Source organism: Rhinichthys klamathensis, unplaced genomic scaffold (genome assembly GCF_029890125.1).
Source record: "Rhinichthys klamathensis goyatoka isolate OS25496 unplaced genomic scaffold, OSU_Roscu_1.1 h1tg000311l_1, whole genome shotgun sequence".
Taxonomy (NCBI): domain Eukaryota; kingdom Metazoa; phylum Chordata; class Actinopteri; order Cypriniformes; family Leuciscidae; genus Rhinichthys; species Rhinichthys klamathensis.
In genome coordinates, this window is record NW_026606829.1 from 981,524 (window position 1) to 1,005,765 (window position 24,242).

At 37.4% G+C, this 24,242-nt stretch overlaps 2 protein-coding genes across 4 annotated transcripts; one reads left to right on the top strand and one right to left on the bottom strand.

The window, feature by feature from the left end:
* Positions 1 to 550: 550 nt before the first annotated feature.
* Positions 551 to 9,287, bottom strand: capns1b (calpain, small subunit 1 b). Its single transcript, XM_056271154.1, has 11 exons — positions 9,114 to 9,287; positions 8,634 to 8,687; positions 8,511 to 8,541; positions 8,236 to 8,328; positions 4,555 to 4,612; positions 4,405 to 4,469; positions 4,228 to 4,296; positions 1,579 to 1,657; positions 1,300 to 1,416; positions 1,146 to 1,204; positions 551 to 1,030 (listed from the first exon to the last, which is right to left on the bottom strand). The coding sequence occupies exons 2-11, from the start codon at positions 8,678 to 8,680 to the stop codon at positions 1,004 to 1,006; spliced, it is 645 nt and encodes a 214-aa protein (XP_056127129.1). The 5' UTR covers positions 8,681 to 8,687; positions 9,114 to 9,287; the 3' UTR covers positions 551 to 1,003.
* A 1,008-nt stretch (positions 9,288 to 10,295) lies between these two features.
* zgc:162698 (Transmembrane protein 87A-like) lies at positions 10,296 to 24,020 on the top strand. Of its 3 annotated transcripts, XM_056271122.1 has the most exons (21): positions 10,296 to 10,507; positions 10,894 to 10,960; positions 11,082 to 11,173; positions 11,257 to 11,376; positions 11,525 to 11,575; positions 12,274 to 12,339; positions 14,671 to 14,733; positions 14,821 to 14,929; positions 15,178 to 15,239; positions 15,396 to 15,579; positions 16,012 to 16,111; positions 17,128 to 17,221; positions 17,389 to 17,460; positions 19,799 to 19,907; positions 21,780 to 21,838; positions 21,929 to 22,032; positions 22,129 to 22,199; positions 22,735 to 22,796; positions 23,014 to 23,066; positions 23,260 to 23,290; positions 23,703 to 24,020. In XM_056271122.1, exons 1-21 carry the CDS (start codon positions 10,364 to 10,366, stop codon positions 23,742 to 23,744), a joined length of 1,755 nt encoding a protein of 584 aa, XP_056127097.1. In that variant the 5' UTR covers positions 10,296 to 10,363; the 3' UTR covers positions 23,745 to 24,020. The 3 variants fall into 3 exon arrangements, with proteins under 3 accessions (XP_056127097.1, XP_056127096.1, XP_056127095.1); XM_056271121.1 differs by lacking the exons at positions 10,296 to 10,507; positions 17,389 to 17,460 and adding an exon at positions 19,424 to 19,492 and having other exon boundaries at positions 10,883 to 10,960; XM_056271120.1 differs by lacking the exon at positions 10,296 to 10,507 and having other exon boundaries at positions 10,884 to 10,960; positions 17,389 to 17,456; positions 19,795 to 19,907.
* The last annotated feature ends 222 nt before the right edge of the window (positions 24,021 to 24,242 follow it).

The following is a 24,242-nucleotide window of genomic DNA, read 5'->3' on the forward strand; positions in this document are numbered from 1 at the left end:
TAGGTATATTACATTGGGGGAAAAAAACAAAAAAAACATTTATATCAGAATAAACTATAGGACCTCAAAACAAATAGCATCCCAAATGCAACATTAAAGCCTAACATTAACAGATGCCTTTTTCATGATAAACTAGATTACCAAAATTATCTAAAAGTTTATTTGTCAACTAGATGTAAAAAAAAAAAAAAAAAATGCAACTCACCGTATATGACAGCAGATACACGCTTAATTTTTATTTCCCCTGAAGATGACGCAAAGATAAAGCCCGTTTTGTTCACCTATACTCGCGCTCAACACCTGTTTGCTTATTGATCTGATTTCAGCATCATCTACTCAGCGCGAGCAGCAGTTGTCTTCATCCCAGGTAACTCTGGAGGCCACGCCCTCATTATGAAGACGATTGGCTGTTGTTCTATTCATATCTGGTGCTGGGCTGTTTAATTGGCTATTGTAACTGTCAGTCATTTTCTATTTCAGCCCACTGATGCGGTTAGATTGCGTTGCTCAGAGCAACCGGTGTTTGCACACGTAATGAGTGGAGATCTGCTTTGCTTTTGTTTTCAGAACAAATAACGTTTATTTGTACATCAGTTTTAATAAGTCTGCAAAAATGACAGCTGATTCACATCCTCAGTGATTAAATAATATGGCTCTGGAATGTTGTTAAAAGCTATTATCTAAAACATAAGAACATTGTTTTTAATCTTTGGTTGAATGCACTTTGTAAAACTATAAAGCCAGTCATGGATTAATGTAAAGGACACAATTGGCATGGAATAAACTATGGAAATGTGGCAAAAACTTGACCTTTAGAGACCACAATGCAAACACTATCTAGCGTCGCAACAAAGCTGCCATCTAGTGTAGAGGCACAGTATATGATCATGCTGTCATGCTAACAATTAAACTAATAATTATGTCAGTTAATAAAACACAAAGACAGGCCACAAAGAAGAACTGACAAATTAATATAACCATTGTGCAGTATATTCGTCTTCATTCAGGAGTACATAGTCAGCTGCAACCACTGTGAACAAGAAACAAAAGAGAGTTATATAGAAGCTAATTTAGCAGACTCATCATGGTACAAGTCATAAAATGTTGGTTTCTTGTCGTCTTCAATTATGGTTCATGTACAGTACCTCTTGAATGTCGACTTTAATGGTGCCATTGTTGTCTTTATCAAGTGTCTTGAAGGCACCTGAAAATAAGAAAATATTAGCAACAGAATCTAAAAATATACTGAGCCTGTGATGAAAGAATAAAGAAAGACTGCAAAATATTCTGACAACGTACGACACATAGCATCCAGGCGCACAAGACACCCAATGAAATTATCAAAATCCATGTTGCCCTGTTCATCACTATATCGCCGAACGATCAATTGGAAAAGCTGGTCATTAAGCGGGAACCCTAAAGGATGGAAAGAATTACAAATTAAACCCAATTAGGACTGGTAGATATACTAGTATTTTCCACAATATATATATAAAAAAAGCACATAGAGGACTTCAGCATGCCTTTCAAAACTGCAACCTAAATTTTAATAATGTCAGCACTGACAACACTGCTCACCTGCTGCATTGAAAGCTCCAGGTAGCTCAGCGGACCCAATCATACCAGATTGATCGGCATCGAACGTCTTGTAATTGCCCTGGATTTAACAAAAAATAGTTTGCTCTGAAACATTTATGACAGGAAAGGGAAATCTGTTGGATGTACAAGAAAGCTAATTAATATCCTAAGTGGCAAACTTGTTGTTAAAGCAATTAGAAAGAAAAATCATACATTAACACAATAAGTACATTCATTGTACCTATCAATCTATGCAACTACATAGTTAAAGAAGACACCTAATATGCAGGGGTGCCCAATCCTGCTCCTGCCGATTGACTGTCCTGCACAGTTCATCTCCAACCCTAATCAAAAACACCTGCCTTTAATTTTCAAGTGATCCTAAAGACCTTAATTGGTTGCTTCAGGTGTTTGATTAGGGTTGGAGATGAACTGTGCAGGCCTGCGTTCCAGTCCAAAAATGTCATGCCCTTCACCTGCTAACTACCCTCCATCTAGTCACTCGGATGTACGTCATTGCTCACTACTGGCGGAAACTAGCCTGACTTCGTCATACTCATATTCTAGTCAGAATGTGAGTCTGATACTGCTCCATAGGGCTTGAATTATGAGGCGTGTCTTAACCGAACCAGAAAAAAAAAAACCTCTGCACTCAATTGGATAGACCTACAACCAATCAGAGCAACACAGTAATGCCGAGTTCAGACTGCACGATTTTCAACATAATCGGGTCACTGTTGTTTTCACACTGCATGACTATCTGGGGTAACGTTCAGTTGCTGCTGTGTTCACACTGCATGATGGATCGGCGACAGGAGGTTTCACACTGCATGACTACACAAAAGAAAGAATCGCCGACAACTTCTGCCTGGTCCGCAAACTACGTTTCACAACCAAACAAACGCGAGAAGTGATAGGAAATAACGGAAGATCACGCGTGCGTGAGACCGGAGTTCTCGCGCGACACTGAATTTGTTATTAAAAATGATAGCCTACAAATTGTCTGTGCACTGATTTGTAGCGAAAATGAAAAATAAATAAATAAACAGTTTATGCAGGAAATGGTTGGGAAGACGAGGGGAGCAAGGACTGTGTTTTGCAAAGAGAGTTGGGGGTAAATAAATAATTTTGCAAATGTCCTGCTGTTGCTGCTGGTCATGCAAATGTTTGTGCTTTGTTTCTGTTTGATATAATTGTAAATATAGGCCTATCTATTAAAATACTGATATTCTGGTCTATAACTCCTCCTCCTCCCTGTATCTTGCCCTCTCATTGGCTGTCGGTCATCGCCGATGTAGTTTTCAGTCAGAACACATTCACACAGCAGGATTGTGAATCGCCGACAGGTCCAGATATTTAGCATGCCAAATATCTCACGGGCGTCGGCGACTCGTCGGCGATTCTCTCAGATCGCGTCTTTGCTCATTCACACTGCGTGATTGTCACTCGCGTGAACGAGCACCGATTTGCCTGTGATTTCGGGCATTTGTCGGCGATTTCTCAAAACCTGTCAGCGAGCCAAAATCAGGGCTAAAATCGTGCAGTCTGAACTCGGCATAAGTCAGCTACATAGTTGCATAGCATAGTTTCAACTGCACGCACGCTGGAAGAAGTAGTAAAATAAACATTGGTCCTCCATGAGTGCGAGTGTGCGACCAAAGGAGAAACCACAACAACCACAGGGTTTTCATTGCGTCCCATCTTCTTAGTGACCATCGGAGCCAGCTGATAAATTAAACTTTTGCTGAATCCCGTAGTAAGGACGGCAAACACATCATTCCGATCGACAAATGCATTGATTGCAGTTCTCTGTTCGTCTTTTAAAATGAATGTGCTGCCGATTTCTTACAACAGACGCGATAGCGAAATCTATACATCTCAATTCTCCAGCTGCAGTCACCTTTGAGGGAAACCAGTTCAACCCAAGCGCTCTTTGATAACGCGATGATTACGTAACTGCAGATCATCTGTCCATCATCGTATAAAGCCCGCCCTGGCAATTTGATTGGCCCGACTAATTCTAAACCGATCATAATTACTCCTCAATGGATCGAGTCCAGACCGAACTTCCCGACCAAAAAATGTTGTGGGCGGGGTTCGGGCTGGCATCCAGGCTAGGCGGAAACTGCAATGGGCTGAATTGGAATGTCCTAAGCCCTTGATCACTTGAAATCAGCTATGGAGTTTATTTATTATTTACATTTGTTTTCCCTTTAAGAATTTGTTTAATGCAGCATCCAAATGTAAATAGGTGTGTTTGGGCTGTTTAAAATAAAAAATATATATAATTAATATATAAAGCTGTTTGTGGTGGTGGTGATTAGACGAGATCTGCGGTGACGTAACCATCGTGTTGCATTGTGGTATATGGAGCTGCCTGAAGTGTACATATGAAGTAGACTCGGGAGGGAGCGAGGGTCTGTCCATATAAACTTCCCTCGTCCACTTCACGAAGTGGAACGCACTTCAAAATGGCGGCAGGGATTCCCCCGAGGGGAAGTGCTTAGGGAAGTTCGCAAGTGCGTGTCTAAAAGTGGACTGGAACGGAGCCCAGGACAGTCGATCGGCAGGAGCAGGATTGGGCACCCCTGATGTAGTGTGACCCTATAAGGTCAAGTACAAAAAGTGTAAAATTAACAGTTATTGTACCTGCCACCTCTTGATATTATTCCAAAGATACTTGAATTCCTCAAATCCAAGTTTTCCAGTACTGTCAGACTGAGAGCAGATAGTTAAGGCAAAATTGATGTACCATTTCAACACTTATTCACAAAATGTAATACTTCTGTTAACATTCTGTTAATGATTGATTGTATTGAAGGATACGTCCATTACTGCAACCATGCTTCTGCAGGACTCAATAGAGAAACCATCCGTCTTCAGATTGCCATCTAGAATGAAAATAAGGGATCGTCTTATTAGCATCTTTTACATAATGCCTCATTTGTGTCATATGTATATGTTAAAGGAACTTACGTTTGGAAATAATCTTGTTAAGGATGTTCATCAGTTCATTAGGGCTCACCTCCATGTCCTATGATGAGAGGAAACAGCCGCACTCTTCTTTCAATACAAGCTTAAAACAATCTCACTTTTTTTTAAGAGACTAGTAATATCCTAAACAAAGAACTTGTATATAAAATATATTTAAATCAGCAGTTCTCAACCAGGGAGCCACAGTAAACTGAATGACTTTAATTAATTTGATTAATTATTTAAATATTATTGAATTATTTTAAGTGTAATAAAAATGCTAAAACACATCAAAAATCAAGTTGTAACCTGAAAACGTATTTTCCCAATTTCAGTAATTGTTGTTTTTACAGAATCAAATCTAGAATATTACAAAAATCACAAAATAATTCATGAAATGTATTTAACATATATATACACTCCCAGTTTCTGGCTGTCTTGTCGTAGTTAATTTGATTATGCTGTTTGCAATGCTTCATGGGAGTGTAGTTCTTTTCCTTAGTAAAGCCATCATGTACACAGTCTTGTACCTTTGTCTTTTTGCCTGACTTTCAAAAACTATTTAGCTTCAAATTAAAGTTTGTAATGTTGTGATTCACCTTGTAGCTGATTGGCTTGGTTCAAGGCTTATTAGTCTTTAACAAAGACTCTTTAAAAAAAAAACCCTATGGGAAAAATGAACGGAAAAAATACTTCTGAAACCAGTGCTGCTGAATAAGCGGGCAGCCACTGTTGCACTATTGTTATAGGAAAAAGTAACTTCAGTGATTTTCTCTAATATTCCCCCAGTTTCACAGACAAGGTTAAGCTAGTCCCAGACTAAAATGCATGTTTGAGCCGTTTTAACTAAAAACAAATTGAACTGAAACATCCTAAAACATGTCAGTGCCATTGTTTTGTCTCAAACTGCACACCTGTAATGTTTTTTTCTAAGGGAGTGCACATTTATAAAAAGCTACTTAAAGAGCATATTGCAGGTAAAAAAAAAATCTAAATTAATATATAACCTTGTATGAAAATACCATATGAAAAGGTAATGCAGGATTTAAAATGTTTTAAAACGACATAAGGGCACAAATTTAGTAGATAAAGTGAGCATTTCTTTGACTGCTCGTAAAAACCGTTTTTTTTTCAACATCGCGTCATATTACGTCACCAGAGGGAGGGAGCCTCAGCAGCGCAGATGGGTTTGTATGTACGAGCGGGTAAATTAGCTTTTTTATACTCAGAATGACAATTTGGAATGTAAAGAACAACATATTATACAGTTATTTGTTTTATTAGGAAAATACCATACACTGATTCATAAAAAGAATTGGGCTTTTTTCACATTTTATAAATGACTTCACATTATATGTAGGCTACATCTCTTGGAACAAACTAAAAACAAAAAAGCAATGAAAACATGTAATGCTTTGAAAGCACTGGATTTTATGTAAAACTTTTTTTGTATTTTTTATTTCCTGGCAGCTAATGTTAATGTGATATTGTGAATATGTAAAACCTCTTGTTCTTGTGGCATCAAATAAAAAAAAAAGTCAGTGAGAGTGGTCGTGAATCAGTGTTTTCGGTATAGTTTTTGTATTTTAATTTATCATCGTCATGGTAAATTATTGTGTTTGTGGAGGTTGCAAAAACTCCAGCCTGTCAGGACATCGAGTCCACAGGTCTCCTAAGAAAAGGGACGGTGCTGTATATCTTTCGTGCCTGTGTGCGGTTTGTGCAGCTGCGAGACAGGATTTCTCTTCTGCATCGGCTTCGAAAAACGCGGTCGTGTGTAGCGTACACCAGATCGGAGAAACAAAAACGTGTAGGCTATATCAGGAATAAAAATATCTATCTGTCTCTCGATGAGAAAACGCTAAGTTATATCATGTAAGTTACGTTAGTCTGGATGGATATTAATGAGCATGACATGCGCCTGATCAAAGCTTAGTTTATTCTGTTATTGGTAAATTCCAATACTCCTAGTCCTAGATGACCAATAATAGCTTTGCTATTAACTGATATACGATGGTAATAATCTGTACAATATTGTGAGCACAATGTATATCGTTAGCGAACGTGTATATAGGCTATATATCTATGGCTATATATCTATAAGTTAGCGGTGGTCTCTCACCACGACACCTGCCGTGGCGGCGTTTTAAATAGGCCTGCATTCCCCTCTGTGCATGTAAAACAACGACATTATCGAACGATATACACCACATTTTACCAAACAGAATGAACGATGCACTATTAACTCTATTACACTATTAATTAAAACTCACAGTGAACAGCATTAAATATAAAAACACATATGCCTTACCTTTTTGTTGCAGTGCAGTTTTTATTGCAGTGGTATAATGTTTTGCCGACAGCACTACAGTCCTCATTTTTTTATTCCTGCTTCCATTCTCCTGATTGCTATTATTTAATTTCTTCGTTAAAAAAACATCCAGGGAAGATTGAATAGGCCTGTTCTTTTAATGTTTACTCAGTATCTGACAGCTAGGCTAATCAAAAATAGCGTGATTAAGTGATGCAATAAACTGCGGCTGCGCACACTCACTCCACGCAAGTTTTTTTTATAATAATAGGCCTACTTTTGCAATAATGTCTCCTCTGACCGTTGTTCTGTCTAACATTAATCCTGGCCTGTCCCTGCTCTCTCAGCAGCATAGCAGGCTCATAATTGTAAGGCTGTCGTCCGTGGTCTGTCATACGAGTAAGTCCGAAATGTCATTGCGATCCATTGTTTTCCTGTTGTTTGAATGGTTTGAATCGACCGCTCTCCCGCCCGTTACGTCACGCCCGTCACGCCCATTTTCAGATGCGGAAGTAAAATTCTCTCACAAAAACGACTCCAGAAGCCAATGTAACGGTTTTTTAAGTATATTTTAAAGAAAATCTAATTACTACATTGTTTTTCTATACATTGACTCGTTGGGTCCTCTAACCTGCAATATGCCCTTTAAATGCCCTAATTGAACAAAGGCCTAATCCTGGTCTGTCTGTGCTGTCTGTGAAACCGCGCCATTATGTTTTGATAGTAATTTTCCACTAGCATAACAAGAAAGTATCCCTTTAACTTTAAAGAGAGCTCCTGGATCTAATGAATCCAGTAAAGCAAGGCTTCCACGCCCCTCTATGATTCAACACAAACCAAACCAATTGGGTCACAATGGCAGGAATGTGAAAAAGAGGAACAGCCAGCCATACTTCTTGCCCCCGGACTAGTTAAGCATGTTATAACCACACCCATGTTTTCATTTTGAAGTTAAGTAACTCTGAATGAGATGTACAAGCCTACACGGAAACAAACCTAACTGAAAACAGGGAAAGTCATGCTGGGTGGAGCAAAGTGATGGAATCTGGACAATGCCTTGATGTGGAATTTTCTGGGTTGAAACGGAACGTCTGATGAATGTGTTCTAATGTGTCTGATTTGTAAAACTGTAGTCAGACTTTAATGAATCTTTATATGCAGGTGTAGGGATCATTTGAGAAGCATAGGAGGATACATTAGGATGCAGGTCATAGGGGATGATACATTTTCCACTAAGTGAATGAAGCTGATTGTGCTGATCTTATTAGAAACTGCACCACAGAATAAACATTTGAACACTCCAATAAAATGGAAATTAAAAACAACATTGGAAAGAACAGATAAAAAGTATGAGTCAGGACAGGTCTACTTACTTCCCCTGCAAGTTGTTGAAATACTTTGCGAAACTGCCTCTCCTCATCAGTTTCATTCTGGTTTGCATATGCGAGCGGTCTTCTGGGAGGAGGCTGGAAGAGCAGACAAGTACAGTGAGAAGTGCATTCAACTTTTTCATGCGCCAAGATAAGAAATCAATGGACCACTATGTTTGACTTCCAGGATTCGCCAAAGTGCTTAATGACATGGCAAAACCTCAAACATCACTATGAAATATTATAAATAAATAAATAAATAAAATATGCAAACTTACAGGGTCAGAAGGAACAAACTGGTCGACGTTGCTGTGATGCATGGAAAAAGCAAACCGATACCATGAATTTGTTGAAAATGTATTATTTGAACAAGCAGTACAGTAGTAAGAGTACAGGCTTACCTGACAGCATCTACGAGCCCTTTAAGTAATCTTTGGGCCAAAAACATCTTGAGACTGAACAAGACAGGAAAAGACAATATAAAGATGTGATTAGACAAAAATAAATATACTAAATAAACTGCAATAGATAGACACAGACCAATATCCATGACAGTCAGCTGACTACAAAACTCATTTATCGTCATCTATCAGTAAAAAATATCTTTTCATATATGGTACGTATTTACCTGTGGTATATTTATTTTGAAAAGGTAAATCACTGAATAAACAAACCATGTCAGTACTCTACAGGCCTAAGGGAATTTAACTTATATGAACACATGAATTGGTAACGCATTAGCTTTATGCTACTGTCTTGGTTTAACTACTGTAGAAATCAACTTTAAAGTTACAGTTTAGCAGGCCGCTGTGCTTTAATCCTGACGCACATCCGAAATTAGTAATGCTAACCATTTTAACTACTATTAAATAAGACCTTACCAGAACAAAGACGCTGAATGGGTCCAGCGAAAAGGTACAGAGAAGAAGAAAGACGCGCAGCTCAGGTAAACAGATAAAAGCAGCTGTTTGCAAAAGGCGATCAGTTCTTGATGAATAGAGCAGTTCTCCACACCCAGTCCACTGATTTGTCAAACTCCAGGTCCTAAAACCAGCCTGGTTTCAGAACAAATGCAGAGGTGATGCGTCATGACGTCAAATTGTAGGCCAGAAGTCTGTATTCTCAAATAGATATTAAGCGCTCCCTAGTGTACAAATCCTGTACAACAGACTTGATGTTTGTGACTTTTGTTCAAGGAATTTCAATGAAATAAAACATTTCTAACAATATTCTGTTATTATTGCTGTCTTTATTTCTTACAAATGTTACCAACTAGCCAATGACTGCAATTGTTTATTAGCACTAAAAAAATGCAGTTTGACGACAAAAATCAAGCAATACACATACCAAAAATATATTTATTATAAATTAATTAATTAATTAACCAAAAAGCACAAAAATCAAGTGTTTTCAAGCTTCCTCTTTTTTTACACAGATAGCATTTTAAGGTACTGTTTAATTTAGTTAAATGTGGTTTGTAATTAACTTACTTTTAAACTGACTGTAGTCATCAAACTTTCCCGTTTACAATGACCTGACCAAATATGTGCAGAGAATTTAGAATAGAATATTCTAAAGACGTTGAAAGCACTTTTATTTAATTTATTCAGTTATATTTTGACCAAATTTCAAATTCAAGTTAAAAGCCAACTTTATTACAACTTGTCTCACAGTAAAGCTGTCTATAGACCGCATATGAGACTCATTGACTACTCAGTGCTGTCAAATCGATTCATCGTGATTAATTGCATCTAACATAAAAGTTTTTGTTTACATTACATTATATATATATATATATATATATATATATATATATATATATATATCACTTTGTGAGCTCATGCATATATTTGATATTTTTATACCTGATTGTGCCCCCTTTTTATTTTTATATCATTACTTTTATATTGTTTTTGTAGTTGGTTTCTTTTTGTGGGGTTTTTAATGCATAATTGTATAATGTGTAATATTTCATTATTTTATTTTATGCATGTATAAATTCAATGCTTATTTAATTACAAAAATGACCAGAAACGTCACCACCCACCAAGTGACGTCGAACAGGATGTAGATTTACACAAGGAAGTGTTGCTCGCGCTGAAGTTGTAACGTCAACTGCTTCCTTATAACAATGGCGACTGTCACGACCGATTCTTTGGTATCGGTGAGAATTAGAGGAGTACTGATTGTTGTCATTCTTCATTTCTTATTTATACCACCGCTGACAGCTATATCAGAGCCGGGGAAATGGATCGTGAATGTGGATAATGTAAGTGCATCACCAACTGCGGTATTCAGGCTAGGTGAAATCTTGACCCTCGCGTAGTGTCTCCTAGACTCGTGATATTGACAGTCCATTGTCTTTGCACACACAACACCAGTTAACACTTACCATATATATATATGAATGTATAAAAACATCGATAATATGATGTTATGTGCCTAGTGGTAGGCCTATAATACATGTAAGTTATCTTAAGTGTTTAGGCTAAGCTATTTTACAGGATTTTTTTAACCTGGTCTTGCCTGAATATAGCCGACTACATGCTAATCTTTATATAAGAGTTACAAATATATTTCTTCTATAATAAATGTCCATGAAGGATTTCATTTTTGTGTAACTAGTAAGATGGTGAGAATTCTCCTTTTTGTGTATTTCAGACAGTTAAAAGGAACTACTTCTATTTTCCAAAAACAATGTTCAATGGTACTGACATTTCAATAATCTGTGAGTATGCTCTTTACTTTGTCATTTTTCCCCAATTTAACTTCATCTCATGCATCAGTGAGTCGGTTATGCTTTGGCTGCTCTGTGCATTATTTGTATTAATCGACTGAACATATTTCAGGGCACAAAGGAGAATGCAGTGGTCCTGTAAACTTTAGTATATCATGGTATTTGCGGAGTTCTTCTTGCCACGATGAAGTGTTTGGACTTAATGTGAGTGGATGTTTATCAAAAAGTGCTGTTTTTGACTACATTTACAGCCTTTTAATATGCAAAATTCTCTTTTCTCCAAAAAGGCTGAATTAGAAATGCAATATTTTAACAGCACGAATGTACTGCGGCCAGGAGGCAATGGATTCTACATTAGTCACTTGTATGAGCCTATAGAGTACACATCTCGTATTGATGGAAATAAGGTACATGACAGTTTATCTTTTTAATACATTCACTGTCGAGTGAATGTACATTTTGTTACTGTTTTAGTTTATTTAGGTCAGACTTAAATTAACATGAATTTCAAAGGCTCTGTCAATAAGCATCTCTTTTTCTTGATTGAACACCCAGCTTGCTGTAGAAAACTCTGATCAGCCTAAAAAGCTGGAGCCAATATATGAGGTAAGTTGAAATATTACAATTATATATGGGGATAATGTACTGTAGTCTGACCATTATTTGCAAAATAAAACCCAGCTGTGTGATCAGGACTTCACTTTATCCCATGGCTGCTCAAATAAATGAATAAATAGATATGAAATATTGATTTGAGAAGATTGTATGAGATGAAAGAGGCCATGGAGTGATATATGAAACTAGCACAGCTATGTAGGAAATCTGTTGCCTAATAGTCAATTATTCAATGGTGCAGAGCGCTGTGATTGACCAATCAGAATCCATTATTCCAAATAGCTTTGCATTAAGTATTTTATTTGTAGGTCTGATGATCTGACACAGATTCTGTCTGAAAAACTGACCGTTTTTTAGAGCTAACCTAAATAGCCGAAGCTTAAACAACTAGAAGACTTTGCTGTTCATATAAATATCTTGTCTAACCAGTTGTGTCGTTAGTTATTTTTAGTGTGTGCCCATATTCAGAAATTCCTTAACATATTTCTAGTATAGATTTTGTCCAAATAGGAGAGATCCTGACAAATTTCTAAAACTGCAAAATGGGAGAGGACAACACAATTATTAAAACATTTTGCATAAAATATATTTTTTTAATTGCTAGCTACAGCCCAAAATGTAATTTAAGCTGCAGCCAGAAAATGCAGGAAACAGCTTGGGAATATTGTCTGCTCTCTTTTGTGTTTCAGCCAACCACAGTTAAACCAAAGAGACGAAGGAGGGATGTGGAGAAGGAGGAAGTAAAGGCGAAAGATGTTTGTTCATTTTCTGTTCAATATTTTTTACCCTCACTGAAAATCAGAATTGAAACCTTAAAGGGATACTCCACTTTTTTTGGAAATAGGCTCATTTTACAACTCCCCCAGAGTTAAACTGTTCAGTTCTACCGTTTTTGAATCCATTCAGCCGATCTCCGGTTCTGGCGGTACCACTTTTAGCATAGCTTAGCATACATCATTGGAGTGGACAAGACCATTAGCATTTCTAAAAAAAAATATGACCAAAGAGTTTAGATATTTTTCCTATTTAAAACTTGACTCTTCTGTAGTTACATCGTGCACTAAGACCGACGGAAAATGTAAGGTTGCGATTTTCTAGGCTGATATGGCTAGGAACTATACTCTCATTCCTGCGTAATAATCAAGAAACTTCACTGCCGTACCATGAGAGCAGCAGGCGTAATGATATGACGCAGCGCCTGAAAATAGGCCACCTTCCGTCAACACAACGGAACTATTTTCAGGCGCTGCGTCATATCATTACGCCTGCTGCTCTCATGGTACGGCAGTGAAGTTTCTTGATTATTACGCAGGAATGAGAGTATAGTTTCTAGCCATATCAGCCTAGAAAATCGCAACTTTACATTTTCCGTCGGTCTTAGTGCACGATGTAACTACAGAAGAGTCAAGTTTTAAATAGGAAAAATATCATAACTCTTTGGTCATTTTTTTTTTAGAAATGCTAATGGTCTTGTCCACTCCAATGATGTATGCTAAGCTATGCTAAAAGTGGTACCGCCAGAACCGGAGATCGGCTGAATGGATTCAAAACCGGTAAAACTCAACAGTTTAACTCTGGGGGAGTTGTAAAATGAGCCTATTTCCAAAAAAAGTGGAGTATCCCTTTAAGAATTCACTCAGAATGAAAAGTCTGTCATCATTTACTCGCCCTCCAAACCGGTGTGACTTTTTTTCTCTTTTAGAACACAAAAGGAAATGTTTAGCAGAATGTCTGAGCTCCTCTCTGCCATACATACAAAATGAATGGAGACTCTGGGCTTTCAGGCTCCAAAACTAGCAACATAAAGGGCTGCACGATTTGGGGAAAATGTCATATTGCGATTATTGAGGTCAATATTGCGATATGCGATTGCGATATAATAAACAAATGGTTTCATGAGTCAACTTGCTTGGTTTTAAAGCAAAAGGCACACACAGATTAGTGATAATTCTGAAATGTGTATTTCTCAACTCAAACTAGCAACAACAACTAAATGATTGATAACACCTATAATGATCAATAAGCCATTGATGTCTGGATACAAATTTATTTAATTTTAATTGAAGTGAACTTCAAACAATCCTCACATAAACCCATAATAAATGTCATATTTACCTGTGCTCTTCCTGTCTAACAGGTAGGACATATACAGAAATTGAATAAAGTTATCAAACAGTCTGCGCTGCATAAATTATATGGACTAAAATCCTATTTAAAGCTACACAAGTTCTTTGGTCAAGAGCAGTGAGTGTTTTTCTCTGTTCCCTTTGTTCTTTGATTAACTACTGACAAAGCATTATTGGATGCTGGCCCTTTAAGAGTTTCTGACAGAGACGCGGATCTCACACGCGCCTTATTCTCTCACAACTCTTTACGACCATCATAAGACTGCTCTTATGTTATGAAGACACTCGACAAATGATATTTTGGCATAATTGTGTGTGTTGTTCGTTCACTTCAAGCGGAAAGACTGTATTCTGGCGCGCGGTCTGTGCATGCGCATGATACTGGCGCGCGTCTTTCAGTCAGGACAGAATTTCACAGGCAGCGCGCTCTCTTTTGACTTGTCTCGCTGAATGGTTTAAAGCATTCGCATGAATAAGAGCGGGATCATGTAACACTAGCCAAAGGATGACAAAAAATAACAGATGCTGCGTTAACAGCACTAATTTGTTTATTTCATATAAAATCGCAGTATTCTGCATCATATAATCGCACAGGTTTGACATCGCGATTGCGATATGATTCATCGTGCAGCACTGTGTGAGGAACAAACTTTAAAATGACAAATTTTAGTAATTTTTCAAATTTCTTTGCAATTGTGGTCACCATTTACTATAACTGTATGGAAAAGAGCAACTTTATACGTTCATGTGAACAACACGAGAGTGAGTAAATAATGTCAAAATGTTGATTTTTTTTTTTTTGAAAGAATTACTCTATTTAATGCCTTGTTATGATTATTAAGTGATGGTAATTTTTATTGTAAAGGAAGCAAAGATGCAATATGATGTTCAATGCCAACAAGGTTAAGACTTGAATGAGGATTTGTAAAATTACACTTTTTCAAATGTTTGTATGATCAGGCTGCTGCAACAAATCCATCGAGTGCTCCGAAAAGCAAAGACTCTTTATCTGTAAAAACCTCAGTGAGTATTATTGCACAGAATCACAATTCAAAAATCGTTCTTTATTGTGGCTCTTTCTTTACATGCATTTTGTTGTGGCAAAAACAGTCTAAATCGCACACCGCAGCGGTACAGACCTGGGAAGACAGCCCTTACATGTTCATCATCAGAACTGACGCGTTTCCAGCTACCAAAGAAACGATATGGAACTTTCAACGTAAGATTATAATTAGGCTTACCTCAATGGTAATAATGAGGTTCATGTAGTTATAAACTACTTATGGAACTCACAAAGCCAGATCTTTGATTATCAGCATAATGTCTTGTGAACAAGAACAGCCCAGTTTGACAGCAAGGGTCCTTTTGAATGACATGTACAATTGCTAACAAATTTTATAAATAAACACATTTTAATGTTAATAATTTTAAGAATGTTAACTTAATATATATTTCTTCAAACTACAGTGGAGGTCAGGATGCACGGCCCTTATGACTACATCTCAGCATCTGAATGGCCTTTGATGATTGTGAGTGTCTGTCTTTTTATTTTTTATTGTCTAACTGCAGTTATTTAAGGCTCTGATTCCTATGTTATTGTAGGATTTACTGTAGCAACATATCAGTGTTTTGTGTAGTATTTTGTGCAAAGGCTTCCACTTTCACTTTTTGCCCGTTGTCCTCAGTTCTACATGGTGATGTGCATCATCTACGTAATTATGGGCGTGCTGTGGTTGGCTCTCTCGGCTTGTTACTGGAGAGACCTGCTGCGTATTCAGTTCTGGATTGGGGGAGTGATCCTTCTGGGCATGCTTGAGAAGGCGGTCTTCTATGCAGAGTTCCAAAGCATCCGTTACGATGGCCAATCAGGTAACACTAGTTAAAAATGTGTCCTAAAAACGGATTCATTATTTATTCATGTCACATTTCAGCTGCAGACACACAGTATGGTCTCACTTCAAGCTGTTTCTTATATTTTATGTGAAGTACAACATAAGTGCACTCAAATTAGGTCAGTTTTTAAATGGTCACTGTGAAGAGAAATGAAGGCTGTTTAATATTTAGTTTGTAATGTTTTAATACGCATTTGTAATAATCTAGTACATTTAAAAATAACGCTGCTTTTTTATGTTCAACACAAAGGCAAACTGTTTATATGTACAGTATAGTATTGTGGCCCATTATATCGCTAAATCCTTAGGCTTATGTTTGATGTGACTGATTCTGTAATGGTGCTGTAAAGCTTTGATAAGGTTACTATAGTGAATGTAGTCATCACGGTGCATTATTTTGTGTGTGCAGTTCAAGGTGCAGTGGTGTTTGCAGAGGTACTTTCGGCTGTGAAAAGAACCCTGGCTCGAGTGTTGGTCATTATTGCTAGCCTGGGATATGGCATAGTCAAGTAAGTTGTTTTTAAACTGTGATAAATGGAGGCATAATAGACTAGAATCTGGTCTAATCTTTTATTCAGTGAGGATGCATTAAATTGATCAAAAGTATAGACTTTGTTACATTGTAAGTTTTGTAACAAACATTTCTATTTCAAATAAATGCTGTTCTTTTGAACTTTTATATTCATTAAAAAAATTCCTGCAAAAAATGTATCAAGGTTTCCAGAAAAATATTAAGCAGAACAACTGTTTTCAATAATGATAATAATCATAATACCGGTAAATGTTTTTTAACACCAAATCAGCATATTGGAATGTTTTCCGAAGGATCTGAAGTTATTTTAAACTGTAATAATATATAAAAAAAAGATTACTGTGTTTTTGATCAAATAAATTTAGCTCTGGTGAGCATAAAAAAACGTTTAAAAAAAAAAGTGACAGACCCCAAACTTTTGAACACTAGGATAAGTGTAATTAGGGATGCACAGATATGAACATTCTGGCCGATACCGATAATTCTTTATATTTGAAAGCCGATAACCGATATATTAGCCGATAAATCTACATCCAAATTTCTATATAATTTTTGAGAGCCTGATTACAAAAACAAAAGTCTCACCATTAGAACCCATGTCAACCTATGTTTTCATTATAATTTGATGTAGCCTATATGACAGCACATGTTGCACTTAACTGTATTTTCCTTTTTTGAAGTGATTCCAATCATATTTCTAGCTATTCAAAACCATTATGGAGAGCAGTGCGCATCTGAACTGTCTCAGCTGAAGGAAATAATTTATCGACTTTAATATATCAGCCAAATCTTCTTATCGGACCGATAACGGTAACATTAAAAATGAACATATATCGGTCGATACCGAAATGGTAGCCGATATATCGTGCATTCCTAAGTGCAATGCTATTTGCAGTTAATCCTGGAAGTGGAGTTCAATTGCAACAAAGCATTTACTATAAGAGTAATCTTCTATACATTTCCCCATTCAACAACTCTGCCTTTTTGCTGCAGGCCAAGACTAGGAGCATTGCTGCACAGGGTAGTGGGAGTAGGACTGCTCTACCTTATCTTCTCCATCATAGAGGGCGTCCTGAGAGTCAACACGGTAAGGAGAGTCTCACCGCTGAATCCAAACACACTTGCCAATTACTCATTGCCAATAATAAATAGTGACTAGTGGAGAAATGTCTCCTCCTTTGTGGCAAACCTTCTAATTTAACATGATGCTGTTGCACCACATGTCATGTGAAGCTTAATGTTTCTCTCTCGCAGGAGCACGGTGGTTCAAGCAGGCTGCTTTGTGACATTGTTATGGCCCTCATTGATTCTTGTGTTGTGTGGTGGATATCCTTTCACAAGTCAGTCATCTGTTAAGATTGTGTCATAGTAGTGTTCATTTTGTGGTGTTATTACAGTGACTTCTGCATGGTGTAGTTCAGGACAGATAAATGGAAATGACAGCAGATTCAACAGGGTTGAACTTATAAATGTTTTTTTTCTACTTCAGTGACAATGCAGACAGTACTCTGTGCAATTCTTTTTGGGATGCTAATGGACATAGATTCTTTAGGCACTTGTGTTGGTGGTGGCGGCGTACAGTTGAGATAATGCCTTGTGGAATATCTTTTTTCCCCATTTTCAGTCTTGCTCCAGAGCTAGTAGCATGACATAAACCTGCCTTTGTTGGACTGAATGATGGTTGCAAAGTTAGCATTTATAACTAGGGCTGGGCGCTGTATTAAATATGAAGATCATTGCAATATAAAATGAAACCACATAGGAATTTAACGCTACTCGATTACTGAAATGCTATTTATTTCATAGGTATATTTTCACAGATGCCTCATTAGTGTCTGTTTCTATGGGCTGCTACGTAATCCGTCCGCCATATTGGAACGGTCAAATCCGGTCCGTGACCACTTGAAAGAGCAAGTTTACTGTTCATCTACATCTGCAATAGACCTTAGCAGATGAGTTTCACAGCATTTAGTTTATTATTAATGTAACAATTCTGTATATGGATATTGCATTTGTTATACATAAACCAGCACATTCTGAACGGTTATCCCATTTCATTGAATTAAAATTCATTGAATTGTTAGTGTGACTAATGAACGGCATCATGTTAACCGTTCCCAGATGGCGGACGTGTCGACATTTCTTTATCGGTCGATGTGGCATCTGCATATACATATCTATGATTATTTGGCCATAAAGTTTCCTGAGAACATGTAGTTACACTATTTGGTAAGTTCAATTTACTTCTGTTAAAGGGATAGTTCACCCAAAAATGACATTTCTGTCATCATTTACTCACCCTCAAGTTGTTCCAAACCTGTAAAAATGTATTTGTTCTGCTGAACACAAAAGAAGATATTTCGAAGAATGATTGTAACCAAACAGTTGTGGGGCACTATTGACTTCCATAATATGAAAAAAAAAAAATACTATGGATGTCAATGGTGCCCCACAACTGTTTGGTTACAAACATTCTTCAAAATATATTCTTTTGTTAAACTCTGCATTTCAGAAACTAAATCTAATTCAACAAATTCGCTCAAAAATATTCAAGAATGCACCTATGTGATATTAAAATGTTTTAGTAATAAACAATAATATTCACATTACCGTTCAAAAGTTTATGGCAAGTGAGTTTTTTTAATTATTTATGCAAGGACGCAACAGAAAAATTCTATTTAAAATAAATGCTGGTCTTTTGAACTTTTTATTCATCAAAGAACCCTGAAAAAAAATGCATCCTGATTTTCACAAAAATAATAAGCAACACAACTGTTTTTAACTGATTCTGAAGGATCATGTGACACTAAAGACAGGAGTAATGGCTACTGAAAATTCACAGACATAAACTACATTTTAAAACATTGAAATAGAAAACAGTTGATAAAGTAAATACAGCATTAGTGAGAATGCTTTATGCTTTAATTTATGCTAAGAACATTTAAAAAATATATATTTTGATCACAAACCGTTTGGATGAAAGTATACTGTAGTTTCATGGAAATTATTAAATCTCTTTTGTGTATGTTCATTACTGTACTTCTTGCATTAATCATTTTGGAAAATATTTGGTTGAATTAAATTGACAGTTCCTTTTGAAAAAAGTCAGCCTTTCAAGCCATCTCTGAGCAAATAAAGAAATATTGAGGTTCTGAATATCTTAAAAAGGCAGTCGTCCAGCCCTATGTAGGACCCTCTGATGGTGGTGTGTGTGACGGTGCTACTCTTCTCTCTCTTTCTCTGGCTCTCTCTGTCTTTCCCTCTCTCTTCCCCTGTATTGTTCTGCCAGGCTGAAGATGACCTGGTGTTGCTGGCTGCCATCCCCTTGGCTGTTCTCGACTCTACCCTCTGCTGGTGGATATCCTACGTTTCTCCAATGCTGCTTGTGTGTGTCCCTCTTTCTCTCTTGCTGGGTTGTGCTGTTAATCGCCCTTTTTTGTCCTCCTTCCCTTTGTGATTCCCTATATTTTCTCCATTCATAAAGCTTGACTCACCTAAAGGACAAACTCATCCATGTTACAGCCAGTGGGTCAGGAAGACTCTACAGTTCTGTCATTTCTGTTCTGGTTTAACTGCATAGTAAGCTGTGTCTGATTTAGATTGTGAACATTAGGAAGTTGCTGAGCTCTAGTGATCAGATATATAGTCCTTGACACCCAGTCACATCTTCATTAGCCTGGCCCAGACGATGAAGCTCCTTCGGCTGAGGAGAAACTTGGTCAAGCTGTCCCTGTACCGACACTTCACCAACACACTCATATTCGCTATCATCGGTGAGCACACACTGCACACTACTACACTATTGTGTGAAGTGTCTTTGACATTAATCACTGGTTTTTAGGCATTTCAATACAGTACTGTAATCCTTTCAATGCAGACTGAATTATGATTGGTCTGTCAAACATCTGGGTTACATGATTTATTAATGGAAAGTGAGCCGTAATTGGGGACATTCAATCTATGTCTCTCTCTCTTGCTATATTTACATTGGCAACTCTTCAAACTATAATTTTACTAAAAATTCTATCACTTGCATGCACTGATATTCCCTTCACGATGCACTACCATTCAAAAGTTTGGGGTCAGTATGTTTAAAAAAAAAAAAAAAAAACTTTTATTCAGTAAGGACGCTCAATTTATTAAAATGTGACAGTAAAGATGTTTTTCAAAGGATTTTCTATTTTGTAATAAACTCACCAGCCACCAGTCACATTAGGTACACCAGGGATAGGCAATGTCAGTCCTGGAGTGCTGCTGTCCTGCTGAGTCTAGCTTTAACTCTAATCAAACACATCTGAACAAGCTAATCATTGTCTTCAGGATAACTAAGGTTCACAAGCAGGTGAGTTTTTTTTTTTTCAGGATTGGAGCTAAACTCTGCAGGACAGCAGCACTCCAGGACTGACCTTGCCCTATCCCTAAGGTACACCTTGCTAGTACTGGGTTGGACCTCCTTTTGCCTTAGGGATTGTCTTAATTCTACATGGCATAGATACATTTTTTTTAAAGGTTTTGGTCCATATTGACATGATAGCATCACACAATAGCTTTTCGGATGACGCATCCATCATGCGAATCTCCTGTTCCACCACATCCCAAAGGTACCCTATTGGATTGAGATCAGGCCATTTGAGAATAGTAACCTTTGTGACATGTGCGTTATCCTGAAGTAGCCATCAGAAGATGGAAACATTGTGGTCATAAAGGGATGGACATGGTCGGCAACAACACTCAGGTGGGCTGTAGCGTTTAAATGATGCTCAGTTGGTACTATGAGCCCCAAAGTGTAACAAGAAAATATCCCCCTCACCACCTGAACCGTTGATGTTTACTCCAAATTCTGACCCTACCATCTGAATTTCACAGCAGAAATCAAGACTCATCAGACCAGGCAACCAATTTTGGTAGCCTCAGTTTCCTGTTCTTAGAGGACAGGAGTGGCACCCGGTGGTCTTCTGCTACTGTAGCCCATCTGCTTCAAGGTTTGACATGTTGTAACAAGTGGTTAGTTGAGTCTGGCCATTCTCAAGTTATTTTCGCCCACAGAACTGCCGTTCACTGGATATTTTCTCTTTTTCGGACCATTCTCTGTAAACCCTAGAGATGGTTGTGTAAGAAAATCCCAGTATATCAGCAGTTTCTGAAATACTCAGACCAGCCTGTCTGGCACCAACCATACCATGTTCAGTCACTCAAATCACCTTTCCTCCCCCATTCTGATGCTCAGTTTGAACTCCAGCAGACCATGTCTACATGCCTAAATGCATTGAGTTGGTGTCATGTGATTGGCTGAACGGGTGTATCTAATAAAGTGGTCGGTGAGTCCTGAAAAGGAAGAATCCTGAAAAAAAATATCACGGTTTCCACAACATTGATATTTGACATTGATAATAATAAGAAATGTTTCTTGAGCATCAAATCTCAGCATATTATAATGATTTCTAATTCTATTATATTTTACTGTATTTTTGATCAAATAAATGCAGCCTTTGAGTGTAAGAGACTTTAAAAAAAAAAAACATTTTAAAAAATCATGCCAACTCCAAATTTTTGAATGGAAGTCTATGCAAATAGAATTATTTTGCTGCTTTTTTTTTTTTTTTTTGGCCACATGTTCTCATAATAAAATTCTGATTCTCTTTCAGCATCTGTTATATTCATTGTGTGGACAACAAAGACCTTCAAGTTAACCAAGTGCCAATCTGTGAGCATTCTCTTGTTACATGTAACAAGTATCTCTTCTGTCTTTTTAGTTAAATATATTTGTTTGACACCTATTTGCCATGAACTGTAGGACTGGAGAGAGCTGTGGATAGATGATGCCTTCTGGCGCTTCCTGTTCTCCAGTATCCTGCTCGTCATTATTTTCTTATGGAGGCCTTCAGCGAACAACCAGAGGTAAAGCACTTCACCTCTATCCATGTGTCAACCCTGTTTGTAAACTCAGCTTATAGTGGAGACAAGATCATCAGTCTCTCATTCTGAACCCTTCAGGTATGCCTTCAGTCCACTGGTGGATGAAGTTAGCGAGGAAGAGGAGGAGCAGCTAATGAATGAAGCCTTCGGTAAGAGTTTTAATTAACAAATTAGAAGGTGTGAGACACAAGATGTGGCCTGTATTTAAAGATGGTGGAGAAATTATTCTGCATGTGGGATCTTTCAATATATGATGTATTTGATTTAAAGTCGCAATGAAATAGCGACAGATCTTTTCGTCTGTATTGTGATATACATCCGAGTGTAACAGATTATCAAAAAAGAAAAAATGTAGGGAGGGACCTGATTATATTAATTGGTTGATGATTTGATTTTGGAATGTGGGTGTTATGCTCAAAAGTGGAGGCAGATGAACTTCAGGTCTGTCATTTTCACAGGAATATTCAGTTGACATTTTTCACAAATTTTCTTAAAATTGAAACGTATTCATGGGTGAATCATTCACAATGAGATCCATTTGCATTTCATGCCGACATTAAAACAACAGTTTAAATTTCATCAGCACACTTGAATGCTGCATATCATGTCTGCATGTTTGGTTATCAGCCTTTGTTTGCTTGACTGTGTTTAGCCGGTTCTAACCAGTTATTCTTGAATCTACAGAGGGTGTGAAAATGAGAGGGATGAAACCAGAAACCAACGGAAGTGCAAAACTCAGCAAAGTGGTAATGCACAACAATGCTTGGCATAGAAAATGAATAGTTTTACTGACAATAAGCATGTTGTATTGCCATATATAAGAATGCCTTAAGAAAGATATAAAACACCACGTTGTGAGAAAACAATCGCTCATTATTGTGTATTCCCAGATGTGCTGCATGTTTTTTGTCATGGTAAGGCCTTCCCCCAATGGTAAATTTGTAAATTTTGTGGTCACTACAGGATGAAGATCTCAAATGGGTTGAGGAGAACATTCCCTCATCGATGGCTGATGTGTAAGTCCAGGGATCATATAAAAGTCATATTTTTACAGAAATTATGGTTAGAATGAGAAATAACTGGTTATTTTTAAAAGGAATTCCCTTTTTAGTCAGATTATTTGTACATCCAAAGACACTATCAATTTGCCTGTAAATCTACTAGCAATTACTGCCGTGTCATTGATGTGTCCTTTTCTTTGTTTTGCAGCGCACTGCCGCCTCTGCTAGACTCAGACGAGGTAAGTGTCTCGTATTCTGATAGGCCAGCAGTGGGCGCCATTTGAGCTTCCAAAGTAGAACACAGAGAGCGATCAGCCTGTCACGTCACAGTGTTTACCCTCGCTCCCTCTCCGTCGGTTGTTTTCTTTCTGCTTGGAACAAAAGGAGCGCTGAGGCTTTGGAGGTTTTGTCTGACTAATAAGACCTCACCAAAGCTAACATTGGACGTGTTCATTTCGAACCGCCGCCAATACAGACAAATCTCTTAAAGAGGAGATCAGAGATTACATGCTACAATACATGCAGGCGTTTATGTAACCGTGTTGATTATTTCGAGAATTTTATTGTATTGCACAGCCTTTTTAAATGTCTCATTAGCCCCATTGTTTAAACGATTTCCTCTCATGATTTTGTCTTTCTTTCCTCCCCCAGGAGATCATGACTACGAAATTTGAGATGTCCAAAATGGAGTAAATCTATGAAGATGTATGTATTGTGTATATAATGTGTATGACAATGCACAACTGCTTTATCCTAAAATGAGCTTTTCATAAGCAACGTCTGTAAATATGTGGGGCGTTGAGGGTAATGCACTAAAGGACTTTTTGTTTTATTTTTAATTGCCTGTTTGTATTTATATTTTCTCAGATAATATGGTGTAAGAGTTTCTTAAAACATAACTGTAAATTGCCTTTGACTGTTGTTTACATATCTACAGCACAAACTGTGATTAAAACACATTAGTTTGTGCATTGTGCTCTTTTACTAAGAGGCTTTTGCACAGCAATCCTCTTAATCACATAAAGATGGGAAAACATGTCAGATGAAAGCACTCTTTTCTGGTTTTCTTTAATTCGTCAATATGCTTTCATAGATTAAGAGTACCTCTGTGACCTGCTGGTATTTTCAGTAAAAGTGGCCATTAAGTGTCATCTTACTGGCCTGTGGACCATTAAGCAGATTGCCTTTCAA

Bases quoted from the DNA above. Each gene is read 5' to 3' on its own strand.
- capns1b (XM_056271154.1), bottom strand. From the start codon at position 8,680: ATGTTTTTGGCCCAAAGATTACTTAAAGGGCTCGTAGATGCTGTCAG. The intron at 1,417-1,578 runs GTGAGCAGTGTT...TCCATCCTTTAG, and splicing joins TGGAGCTTTCAATGCAGCAG to GGTTCCCGCTTAATGACCAG. The intron at 1,031-1,145 runs GTACTGTACATG...TCTTGTTCACAG, and splicing joins TTAAAGTCGACATTCAAGAG to TGGTTGCAGCTGACTATGTA.
- zgc:162698 (XM_056271122.1), top strand. From the start codon at position 10,364: ATGGCGACTGTCACGACCGATTCTTTGGTATCGGTGAGAATTAGAGGA. The intron at 14,930-15,177 runs GTAAGATTATAA...TTCAAACTACAG, and splicing joins AACGATATGGAACTTTCAAC to TGGAGGTCAGGATGCACGGC. The intron at 16,112-17,127 runs GTAAGTTGTTTT...TTTTTGCTGCAG, and splicing joins CTGGGATATGGCATAGTCAA to GCCAAGACTAGGAGCATTGC.